The sequence below is a fragment of the Pongo abelii genome, chromosome 22 (assembly GCF_028885655.2).
Source record: "Pongo abelii isolate AG06213 chromosome 22, NHGRI_mPonAbe1-v2.0_pri, whole genome shotgun sequence".
NCBI lineage: Eukaryota > Metazoa > Chordata > Mammalia > Primates > Hominidae > Pongo > Pongo abelii.
In genome coordinates, this window is record NC_072007.2 from 57,044,813 (window position 1) to 57,057,369 (window position 12,557).

The 12,557-nt window shown below is 41.2% G+C and overlaps 1 protein-coding gene across 15 annotated transcripts in view; it reads left to right on the forward strand.

The window, feature by feature from the left end:
• Positions 1 to 8,283: 8,283 nt before the first annotated feature.
• The window catches only part of PRMT2 (protein arginine methyltransferase 2), a 31,693-nt gene continuing 27,419 nt past the window's right edge, over positions 8,284 to 12,557 (forward strand). For 7 of the 15 annotated variants that reach the window (XM_054542404.2, XM_024239208.3, XM_063720780.1 and 4 more), the window contains exons 1-2: positions 8,284 to 8,418; positions 9,539 to 9,633. In XM_054542404.2, coding sequence (XP_054398379.2) covers positions 9,595 to 9,633 — 39 coding nt within the window. In that variant the 5' untranslated portion in view covers positions 8,284 to 8,418; positions 9,539 to 9,594. 15 annotated transcript variants of the gene reach the window in all.

The window sequence follows — 12,557 nt, forward strand, 5'->3', positions numbered from 1 at the left end:
CAGGGTGGCAGGAAGGAGAAGTGCTGAGCAAAGGAGGAAAAGCCCCTTCTAAAAACCATCAGATCTCATAAGAACTCACTCACTATCATGAGAACAGCGTGGGGGTAGCTGCCCCCATGATTCAGTGACCTCCCACAGGGTCCTTCCCACCACACATGTGGATTATGGGAACTACAATTCAAGATGAGATTTGGGTGGGGACACAGCCAAACCATATCAAGGACTGAATTGTGTCCCCTACCTCCAAATTCATATATTGAACCCAATCCCCAATGTGACTGTATTTGAAGATAGATCCCTTAGCAAGGTATTCTATGCAAACCTGCCCCCAAAGGCGAGGAGGCTCAGAAACAGGCTGACAAATCAGTTTCTTAGAAACATTTAACAGGGATTTGTGAACAGAAGCTATGTCTGTGTCTTGGGCGGCAGTGAGGGAAGTGGGTGGATCTCCTCACTATTATCCTCCCAGACCCAGGGCTTATAGACCATAGGGGAAGAGTATGCATGCTTCAGAGGTGATGTGTAGGATAACTGCATGGTAAGTAAGGTAATGTCAAGATTGTTTTGCCCTAAGGGCAGGATTTACGGTAAGTGCATGCTCTTACACAAGGACCAGTAGTTAAAATACAAATCTTAGAGGCATTTCAGGAACTGGGGTCAATCAGAAGTCAACATGGAGGATCAGCATCCAAGATGGAGCTGCCTTAGGCTCCACAGGAGGTCATTAAGATTCAACAAGGTCATAAGGGTGGGTCACTAATCTGATAGCACCTAATCTGGTGCCCTTATAAGAAGCGGAACAGATACTGGAGTGCTCTCATTGCATGCACACAGTGGAAAGGCCGTTTGAGGACACAGCAAGAAGGTGGCTGTCTACGAGCCAGAAAGAGAGCCCTCACCAGAAATCTAATTTGCTGGCACCTTGGTCATGCACTTCCAGCCTCCAGAACTGTGAGAAAATAAATTTCTGTTGTTTAAGCCTCCTAGTCTGTGGTATTTTGTTAAGGCCGCCTGAGCGGACTATTGTATGAAAACCAGCTATCATCAGCTAGAAAACCAGCTATCATCAGCTAGAAAACCAGCAGCTATACCTGGTTATTGGAAAAATTGTTTTTTGAGGTTGTGGGACTGAGGTCCTTAGTTCTTGCTGGCTGTTGGCTGTCAGCCTCAGTGAGTTCCTAGAGGCAACCCTCAGTCCTTGTCATGGGGAATGTCCCCAAAATAGCCACTTGTTTTATCAAAGCTAGCAAGAGAGTCTCCTTGCAAAATGGAGGTCAAAATCTTATATCACAGAAGTGACATCCCATTACATCCCATTACACTTGTGGTATTCTATGGTTCAAAGCAAATCAAAGGTCCTGCCCACTAAAGGTAGGGGGACACTGAAGGCGTCAATAAGGGGCTGACTGCTGACAGCTCTCAAGCCCTGCTGCCCTTCCTCTGCATATCTTGGTGGTCTGATGAGGAAGTGTGCACATGGCTTCCCGTGGGGCCAGTGGGAAGCTCAAACCACGCAAGTCCCACTTGCACACATGAGCTCTTCTCTTTCCCTGTGCCCTAACCCCAAGAAAACCCAGGCTACCCACCTCCATCCTTTCCCAAGCCACTCAAGCCAGTTCTAGACCAGCTTGGGTGCTGGGCTGCTGCACCCAGAAGCACCCATGGTGGCTAACAGGTGTTTTCATGCCCTCTTAGTGTGTGTCACGTCATCCATCTCAACATTCGACCTATTGATTGGGAGGGGACAATCCTGAATTAGCAGATTGAACGCAGCAGGCACAGATACCAGGAGGCAGGGAAAGTGCGGCCACTTCAGAGCTGGCCAAACTTTGCTTTATGACAAACCATAGGTCTACTTTGCTTTCTTGGTAAATGTTCCACGTGTACCTGAAAATAACAGGCGCTCTGCTAGGGGTGGATAAAGTGGATATACTGATTTTATATATTTGTGTATATATGTAAGTCTCATGACGTATGCCGACATGACGTGTGTCATGTTGGTTAAATGAGCTGTTTGAATCTCTGTCCTCTGCCTTCTTGTTCTGAGTTACGTGACAGGTGTGTTAAATTCCCCAACTACAATTATGGATGGTTCCATTTCTCCTTTGAGTTATATTAATTTTTGAATTTCTGGATTTTATATTTTGAAGCTATGTTATAGACACACAAATTTGGGGCTGCTATTTCTTTCTACTGAATTGACATTTTATCATTATGAAATAATTCTCTTATTTCTGGTAATACCATTTGCATTAAAGTCTGCTTTTTACAATATCAGTATGATTTGTGTTTTACACTATCAGTATGGTTTGTGTTGGTGTGGTATTGTTTCACTCTTTTACTTTCAACTAAATGTTTCTTTATAGGTAAAGTATGTTTCTTATAACTGCCATTTAGTGAAATCTCTAAAAGAGATACTTAAAAATATTGGCATTGGCCAGGCACGGTGGCTCACACCTGTAATCCCAGCACTTTGGGAGGCTGAGGTGGGTGGATCACTTGAGGTCAGGAGTTCGAGATCAGGCAGACCAACATGGTGAAACCTCATCTCTACTAAACATACAGAAAAAAAAATTAGCTGGGAAGGGTGGCACACGCCTTTAATTCCAGCTACTCGGGAGGCTGAGGCATGAGAATCATTTGAACCCAGGAAGCAGAGGTTGCAGTGATCTGAGACTGTGCTACTGTACTTTAGCCTGGGTGACAGGGCTAGACTCTGTCTCAAAAAAAAAAAAAAGGCATGTTTTCTATCTTTACATTTAATGTCGTTACAAATATAGTTGGGTTTAATTCTGCCACCATGCTGTTTATTTTTATTTTATTTTTTATTATACTTTAAGTTCTGGGATACATGCCTAGAACATGAAGGTTTGTTACATAGGTACACACGTGCCATGGTGGTTTGCTGCACTGCTGTTTATTTTTCATTTGTCTTGTCTGTTTTTTATTTCTGTAGTACTCTCTTACCATTTTCTTTTCCATTTTTTAAATTTATTATTTTTCTTTTATCTTCTATTTTGCTTGTTGTCATACATCATTGTATTTTTTGAGATCTCAATATGCACTCTTGACCTGCCTGAAGTTATTAGGATACTTTTGCTTTGTCCTAACAAAGATCCAGCACATTACAATTGTTTATTTATCCCCCTTGCTCTGTGTGCGGCTGTTGGCATATATTCCACCTCTACACATTATAAACCTCACAAGTCACAATTATTGTTGATTTAAGGACAAATGTTAAAAATATATTTATCCATTTATTTACACTTTCTAGTACTCTTCTGTCCTTCCTGCAGTTATGAGATTATCTTATTTTAGCCTGAAGTTCTTCTTTTAGCATCTTAGTGCATGTTTGCTTCAGTCAGATTCTGTTTATCTGAAAATGAATTTATTTTGACTTCCTTTGTAATGGCTACTCTTCTTAGGCTTAGAATTATACATCAGCAGATTTTTCTTTTTTTTTTTAAATCATTATACTGTAAGTTCTGGGATACATGTGCAGAATGTGCAGGTTTGTTACATATACACGTGCCATGGTGGTTTGCTGCACCCATCAACCCATCATCTACATTAGGTATTTCTCCTAGTACTATCCCTCCCCTAGCCCCCTGCCCCCGACAGGTCCTGGTGTGTGATGTTCCCCTCCCTGTGTCCACATGTTCTCATTGTTCAACAACCACTTATGAGTGAGAACATGCGGTGTTTGGTTTTCTGTTCTTGTGTTAGTTGCTGAGAATGATGGTTTCCAGTTTCATCCATGTCCCCGAAAAGGACATGAACTCATCCTTTTTATGGCTGCATAGTATTCCATGGTGTATATGTGCCACATTTTCTTTATCCAGTCCATCATTGACGGGCATTTGGGTTGGTCCCAAGTCTGCTATTGTGAACAGTGCTGCAATAAACATATGTGTGCATGTGTCTTTATAGTAGAATGATTTATACTCCTTTGGGTATATACCCAGTGATGGGATTGCTGGGTCAAATGGTATTTCTGGTTCTAGATCCTTGAGGAATCACCACACTGTCTTCCACAATGGTTGAACTAATTTACACTCCCACTAACAGTGTAAAAGCGTTCCTATTTCTCCACATCCTCTCCAGCATCTGTTGTTTCCTGACTTTCTAATGATCACCTTTCTAACTGGCGTGAGATGATATCTCATTGTGGTTTTGATTTGCATTTCTGCAATGACCAGTGATGAAGAGCTTCTTTTCACATGTTTGTTGGCCGCATTCATGTCTTCTTTTGAGAAGCGTTCATTTCTCTTCATTATTTTTTCTCTAATCTTATCTTCACACTTTATTTCATTAAGTTGATCTTCAGTCTCTGATATCCTTTCTTTTACCTGATTGATTAGGCTATTGATATTTGTGTATGCTTCATGAAGTTCTCGTGCTGTGTTTTTCAGCTCCATCAGGCCATTTATGTTCTTCCATTTGGGGCTGGGTTTATAGTTTTGTAACCCCTATGCCAAATGTTGACACCTTATAGTAATTGGCAGGGATAAGTAGGAAATTGCTTGATAAATAAATGCAAACAAAATGTATGCTGGCAATTCTTAAGACATTTCTAAATTACTTTGCCTCTATTTTTAAAGCTAACTTATTTATTAAAGATTTTAAGTTAAGTAAACTTAACATTTGACTAGTCTTTCCCTTTTTCTAATAAAGTATTTTATTTGAGCACTTTTATTTTTATTTAATTAATAAATAATTTATTTGAGCACTTTTATTTTTCTTTAATCCAATTAATTAGAGCTCTTCTATATTTTTTTAATAGAGAAACATTGTGTACACAACACATAAATACATACATGTATTAGGTATACCGATAGAAGTACATCTTATAGATTCCTAAGACCTCCTTTTTTTTCTATCTTAGATTTGCAAACTCTTGATAACCTGTGTCACTGCCCTGGCAGTTGTCAGCTAAATAGCCCTAAATCTGCATATTGAAGGAAACTATTAGATGAAAAATTAGATAGCAAAATTTACATTTTAAGGTACAGAGAGGAAAAAGTCTGGTGGTGCTAAAGAGAGATTAAAAATGGATGCCAAATGAAACATAAAATTATGAAAATCTATCATAGGATTGTATAAGGAGACCAATTTTATTTAGATAGAGACTACCTATATTTTAACTGGATCTCTGAGCTCTGGGCAGACCCTACACTGAATCCTGGGTCTCCAAAAAGCGAAAATTATTATCAGGTTAGATTACATCATGCTTTTACAGTGCACTTAAAAAATTTTTTTCAACAAAGACATTTCTATGTGTCTAAACTATACTATTCCTTAAGAACTCCAGAGTAGCCTCTGTTGCAGTAAATATTTTAGTAAAAAAATTAGGTAACACAATACAAAAGCAAGCAGTTTAAGAGCTGAGATAAAAAAAAAAAAGAGCTGAGACGAACTTGTCTGTTTACACATTTGGGGTTCCATAAGGAAACAGAGGTTTCTCCTCCAAGGGGAATCTGGCACCTTCTCCGTTTTCTGTAAGGAACCCTGGGTATTATAAACTATATTAGGTTTCTCATGAAACAGACGGTGCAAGAGAAAGAAGAGACGGCAAAAGTAAATGAAGAAAACAGAAGCCAGTCAACTAAGAAGAAAAAAACTTTTGCTCAAAAAGACAAGGTCCTAAGAGAGAAACAAACAAACAAACAAACAAAAAACAAAACTCGAAGCCTTTTAAATACAAACACACACACACACACAGGCACACATACACACATATGTTGGATGTTAGCTTTTAATTAAGCTTTTAACCATTGAGCTCCTTAAAAATAAACTTTTTAAATCTCATTACTGGCTGGGCATGGTGGCTCACGCCTGTAATCCCAACACCTTGGGAGGCCGAGGTAGGCAGATCACTTGAGGCCAGTTTGAGACCAGCCTGGCCAACATGGTGAAACCCAATCTCTACCAAAAAAATACAAAAATGAGCTGGGTGTGGTGGTGCAGGCCTATAATCCCAGCTACTCAGGAGGCTAAGGCATCGGAATCACTCGAACCTGGAAGGTGGAGGTTGCGGTGAGCTGAGATTGTGCCACTGCACTCCAGCCTGGAACACAGAGCAAGACTCTGTCTAAATAAATAAATAAATCTCATTATCATATTTCAGCTAGGACAAACTGCTGCTATTTCAGAAGTACCAAGTATCAAACCAGAAAGGGCTTAATTTAGGAACTAAACCCAGGCTGTTGTGGTGGAAAAAAAGAAGGCAGAACCCTTAGGTATGGAACTGCAGCGTGGGGTGACAGACATTACTCTTTTTGGTTGGTCAGGCTAGCAAAAATGTGGCCTTGTTACGTTAGAAAAGCCCTTTAAGTAGTCAAAATAACATTTTTTTCTTTTTCCTTTTGCTAGCTGTTTTTCTACCCCCACCACATCACCTTTTGTGTGTGTGTGTGGTGGGGAGGGGGGGAAATTTAGCCACTTCAGAGGCCTCGCTTCTCATAAGTTGGAACTTTCCTTTGGTTTTGATCAAGTCAGATAGAGTTCATCAAACTCAATGCGAAAAAGACAAAAGAACAAAAAACAGAAACAACAACAAAAAAACCAGTTAAGCGAAACGAAGGATTGGGCAATTTATAAGATTACTGAGCACACTAATGGTAAGGAGAAATTAAGACCAGCTGGTTGTTAATAGCCAAGACAAACCCCAATTCAGCTACTTCCTAGGGATGGGTCTCAGGTTGAAGATTGCTCTCTACCATCCTATAAGCAGGGGAAGAAAACCCCTCATCTTTCCCGTGGGAAGCGAGCTCAAACTCCATAAAGGAGTTACCTGCCTCCCATTGCCATGGAAGCAAGAAAAAACTTGACATCCTTACGTTAGAAGAGAGTAAGGCACACCCCACCCCCCAACCCCCCCCACCAACACACAAAAGGAGTTGTACAGCAAAATAAACTAGATCTTGACCAAATCTGGGTAGATCAGGGATTCTCTGGAGTGGGTGCTTCCAGGCCTCAGCAAATTGTCCTATTGGTTTGAGCCATAAAGATAGCTCAAGCTGGTAATAAGGACTGACAGGAGATTTGTCAAAGGTCAGTGGCACCTCTACTCAGAATCCCTTTGTGGTTACCAAAATGTGAACCTTGAATATCTGAGTCAGATCTCAGTCAACTTAGGAAGTTTATTTTGCTGAATTTAAGGCTGCACGCCCATGACACCGCCGTCAGAGGCCCCGATGACATGTGCCCAAGGTGGTCAGAGCACAGTTTGGTTTTATACATTTTAGGGAGACATGAGACATCAATCAGTATATGTAAGATGAACATTGGTTTGGTCCGGAAGGGCGGGACAACTCGGAGCAAAGGCAGGAGAGAGCTTCCAGGTCATAGGTAAATATGAGACAAATCGTTGCATTCCCTTGAGTTTCTGGTTAGCCTCTCCAGAGGTGGCAATCAGATACGCATTTATCTCAGTGAGCTGAGAGATGACTTGGAATAGAATGGGAGGCAGGTTTGCCCTAAGCAGTTCCCAGCTTGACTTTTCCTTTTAAGCTTAATGATTTTGCAGCCCCCAAATTTATTTTCCTTCCACATTTTTTTTTTTTTAAATCAGACTTAAGGTCTGCCTTGATGTTAATGCTGCAGGAGTGTAAAAAGACATGTCCAACTCTTACTTCCCCTTAAGGCCAGAATAGTCTCTCAGGTTGAACTTCAGGGTTCCCTGGCAAAGGAGGGAGTCCAGTCAGACGGCTGCGGGGGATGGGGGGCTTCGAATTTTATTTCTGTTTTACAGACATTAGTGCCACCCATTTCTCCTTAACCCCAAACTTCCTCTCCCCAAAACAGAAGAGTCATCATTCTGCTTCCACTTATCCAGAAGGCAGGCAGAGGGCGCACACTGCGCAGCGCGGATGAGAAAGTTAAATGAATTATTTGCGGGAAGACAGAGGAGGGGGGGGTCCCCCAAGCCCCAGCCATTTTGTGGCTCGTAAGGGTTGTCGCTTCCCAGGCCGTGAATGGCCCAACCCCGCCCCCCACCCCAGGTCGGACTCCTGCCCCGCGCCCCTCTGGGTCGGACCCTAAGCCGAGCCCCCCAGCGGCGGGGCTGGGCGATTGGAGACGAGCTCCACACATGGGGGAGTTAGCCTCTGCTCGCAAGACCGCGGGAGGCGCAGATGTGAAGTGCGCCTGCGCGGGGCGCAGCCTTAGCGGCAGACGATCTGTGAGCAGTGCGCCTGCGCGAGTCGAGGGCGGTTGCTCGGCTTCCCTGGAATGGGGGATGTCTTAGGACTGCGCCGGCGCGGGGCGCCGGGCTCTGGGCGGGGCCTTCTCGGCTGACGGCCTGCGTGCACTGCGCTTGCGCGGGTTGAGGGCGGTGGCTCAGGCTCCTGGGAAGGACCGTCCGCCCCTCCGCGCTGGCGGTGTGGACGCGGAACCCAGCGGAGAAACGCGATTGAGGTAGGTGTCCTGATTGCCAGCTCAGGTGGCTGGACTGCACGTAAGGAAGGACAGGCCAGGTGAGGCGTCCTCGCACTGCGTGTGCGTCGCTGGCGGACAGAGGCCTCCGCCCCCTTTTGGGACCTCCGAGCGCCTTCGCGATCTCTGCCACCTGCCCTGGCATCCAAGCGGGAGCTTGGTCCCCGTCACACCCTTCCCTGCGCGCCGCGCCCCTTCCCGGCCACTCCCACCATCCAGCGCCTTCTACAGCCACGCCCACCCCACCACCATCTCTGTCACGCCCTTCACGGCCACGCCCACCTGCCTGGCGGCCCCTGCCCCGAAGCTCGCGGCGCTGTCCCAGCCTGACCCTCTCGTGCCCCTGCGTCCACGCGTGGCCCTCTCGCTTCCTGCCCCCTTCTCACCCCCCTTCATTGGCCACCTGTTCCCACCCTCCATGATCCTGTTCCTCCCGAGGGCATCTTAGGAGGGCTGGATCCTGCGCGCACCGCGGCCTCCACTCCGACCCCGTCCCAATTTGGACCCAAGTTTTCCAATGAAAATATAATTATGTAAATCAGTAAGCATTTGTAACTACGAATATCACAAAATAAGCTTCAAGTCTGGATTTAGAAGTGAAGCATGCATTTTAAACAAAGAATTGCTATGCAATTTTAAGAACACATTGATCCCAGAGCAGTGTGTGGATTACACTATCACTGGAAATATAAGAATTGAGAAGAAGGAAAAGACTGGAAGATGCAGACCTTGGTTCCTGTTAGTAGAAACACTGTAAAGTCCCAGGTAGGGACTTTTAATTGGAATTAAAGCTATCACAGTTCTAAGAAATTAACGAATACTGTCGACACCTGATCTAACAGAAACTAACAGGCTTCAGCAAATGAACAAGATTAACACCTTGCAGACTAGTGAAGAAAACACACTACTTGAAGTTTATGATTTTTAAATGCTTTTGTCTCTGTAAAGAATTGTAAATTTTCATTTCTATACTAATCTTCACACATACACATTTTACTTCTGTTTGGTAGAGGACATTTATTATGCACCTTAGAAGTTAAGTGAACTCAATTATTAAGCAATGTAACAAGTACTTTGTGTCTCCTTCTCTTTTTAAAAGTAGAAATGGAAAAGAAAATGAAATAAAGCAGCAGTTATGAGGCAGAGCCTAAGAGAACTATGGCAACATCAGGTGACTGTCCCAGAAGTGAATCGCAGGTAATTTCGGTTCCACTTCCTAAAAATCTGTGTTTAATGAATGTGAGCATTACAGAGAGCTAAGCGTCAGCTCACAGATGTGATGGAGCTTTGACTTGTGCCTTGGAAGGTGGCCACCGGCAGTAGAATGCTTAAATGTGAAGATTGTGAGGCAGAGGAAACGCAGTGCCTGTAAGGTGACATCCTGCCTTGGGCACCATAACAATTCTAAGGAAATACTTAGCCCCAAAACATAGCATCATTTAGGGTTCCGTTTTTGGTACGTGAACTGGCAAAGCAAGCATATTTTCTGAGCTGTTCAATAAAATTTCAGGCATAATACCAGCAATATATTGAAGGCAAGTTGGACACATTAGAAAAGATTTATGTATTCATACTGTTTCTGCTTGGGGTACTCATGTAGTTTCGTTCAAGTTAGCAGTAAAAAAAAAACCCTCAAATTTTAAGGAATGTTGATTATGTAAAAGTCACCAACTGAATAATAGATACTGTTTTTAAAAATCCAGCATTTCCGTATCTGTTATGTCAATTTTAATGTTTTCTTTTTTTCTCTTTCATTCCAATGATCTTTCATTTGGCTTTTTATATATAGGAATTTTATTTATAGTCAGAATCGTTCATTAATTTCTTTAATTATTCATAAAATGTTTTAATTCCGTGGACATCTTATTTTTCTTTCGAGAAATTTAACAAATGTTAGGACATTTCCAGAATGATATTGTAAACATCAACTACATTAAACGGTGTACATTAAGCTATATATATGTGTGTGTGTACATACATATATGCGTGTGTGTGTGTGTGTATATATATATATATATGTATATATAAAAAATACTGTCGGGTGTGTCTGTAGTTCAGCTACTCAGGAGGCTGAAGCGGGAGGATCACTTGGGGCCAGGAGTTTGAGGATGTGGTGTATTATGATTGTGCCTGTGAATAGCCACTGCATTCCAGCGTGGCCAATAAAGTGAGACTTCATCTCTTAAAAAAGAAAAAGCAACACTCTAGATAAAGTTTGTTCCCCAGTCTCAGTCCTATTCCTCCTCTTCTCTCTCTAGAGGCAAACACTACTGTGAATCATGAATCTGTTTTGTGCCACTGCACCATTTTTGTACCTCTATGGCTTATATAGATATCCTTGAATGACATATGATATTGTTTATGTGCGCTTTTTAGAGTTTCCATAAGTGGTGTCATACTCTCAGTGTCACCTGTAGCTTGCCTCTTCATTTAACTTTACCTTTGGGGAATTTGTCCTTGTTGTTATATGTGTAATGCTGGTTCAATCCTGCCACAGTAGGATAGTGTGTTCCTTCTCTGAAAGTGTAAAGTATCCTATTTGTAGATATCTGTATGGGCCTGTTGCAGTATATATAGGGTATATACACAGTAGGCATATACCCCATTTTACTTATTCCCCTTTTGTTGGACACTTAAGTTGTTTCTAGTTTTTTCTATTTCAAACAATGCTGTAGTGACCGTCCTTCTCCATACCTCTGTGCTCCAGTAATGGCATTGCAGGGTGCAAGGGATTGCAAGTTTCAGTTTTACTGGATAATGATCAGTTGTTCCCTACAATGACTTTATGAGTTCACAGGTCTGTCAGTAGCCCACAGTGGTGTTTGCTGACACTTGAGAGTATCAGACTTTTAAGTTTCGGTCAGTCTCATGGTTTAGAAATCGTATCTTGTTATCTCAATTTTGCTGACTGGTCATGGTAGTGCTTCAGTAATACTTGTGTTCATCCTGTTAATACCACCCTCCATTATAGAAGAGGTGTCTTATAATGGTAATTTGTGTTTTATCGCTTTTTTTCACACTTGATTAGTCTTTTCTTAGGGTTTTATCAATTTTATTTTTATAAAGAACCAATTTTATCTGTGTTGATTTCTCTGTTTTTCTATTTCATTGATTTCTGCTTTTGCCTTTATTTCATTCTGTTGTATTTGGGTTAATTTTTGTAACATCTGAGAGGGAAGCTTAGATAATTTATTTTAAACCTTTCTTTAATAGTCTTTAAAGCTATGACTTTCCTCTAATCACTGCTGTAGCTGTACCTCACATATTTAAATGCATTTTCATTCTTCAAAATATTTTCTAATATATTCAATGGAAATTAGAAGTTTTCTGGGCTATTTGAAAGTATGTTGATCAATTTCTAAACATTTTGGAAATTTTACTTTTTCTTATTTAATTTTGCTTTGATTACATTGGTTAGAGAACATAACATCCTCTATAATTTCAGTCTTTTAAAATTTATTCAGGCTTGCTTTATATTCTAATCATATGGAATATTTTGGTGAATGTTCCATGAGTACTTGCAAAGACCATGTATTCTGCAGTTGTTGAGTGTAGCATTCTATAAATGTCATGAAGATCAAATGTGTTATTAGTATTGTTCAAATCTCTATCTTTTCTGATTTTTTTGCCATCTTCTATCAGTTACTAAAAATTCTCCACTTCGATTGTAGATATATCTATTTTTCCTTTTGGTTCTATCACTTTTTGCTTTGTATATTTTGAGTCCCTGTTATTGGGTGTATATATTTAGTATAGGTTTTGTTTTCTAGATTAATTGACCTTATTTTTTATAAAATATCTGTCTTTTTACCTGTTAATAAATACTTCTTTTCTTGCATGTACCTTTTTTTAATGTTAATATAGCTGTACCAGCTTTTTTATCATTAGTGCTTACATAAAGTGTGTGTGTGTGTGTGTGTGTGTGTGTATTTTTTTTTTCCTCAACTTAAGTCCTTATTATTTAAAGCGTTTTTCTTGTAAAGAGCTAGTTGGGTCTAGCTCTTAGGTCTGTTTTTTTGTTCCTCTGTTAAACACAATTTCTGCCTCTTAATTGGAGTATTTAGTCTATTAACATTTAATGTTATGACTAATATGATTAAGTGTAACATTTTGCTGTTTGT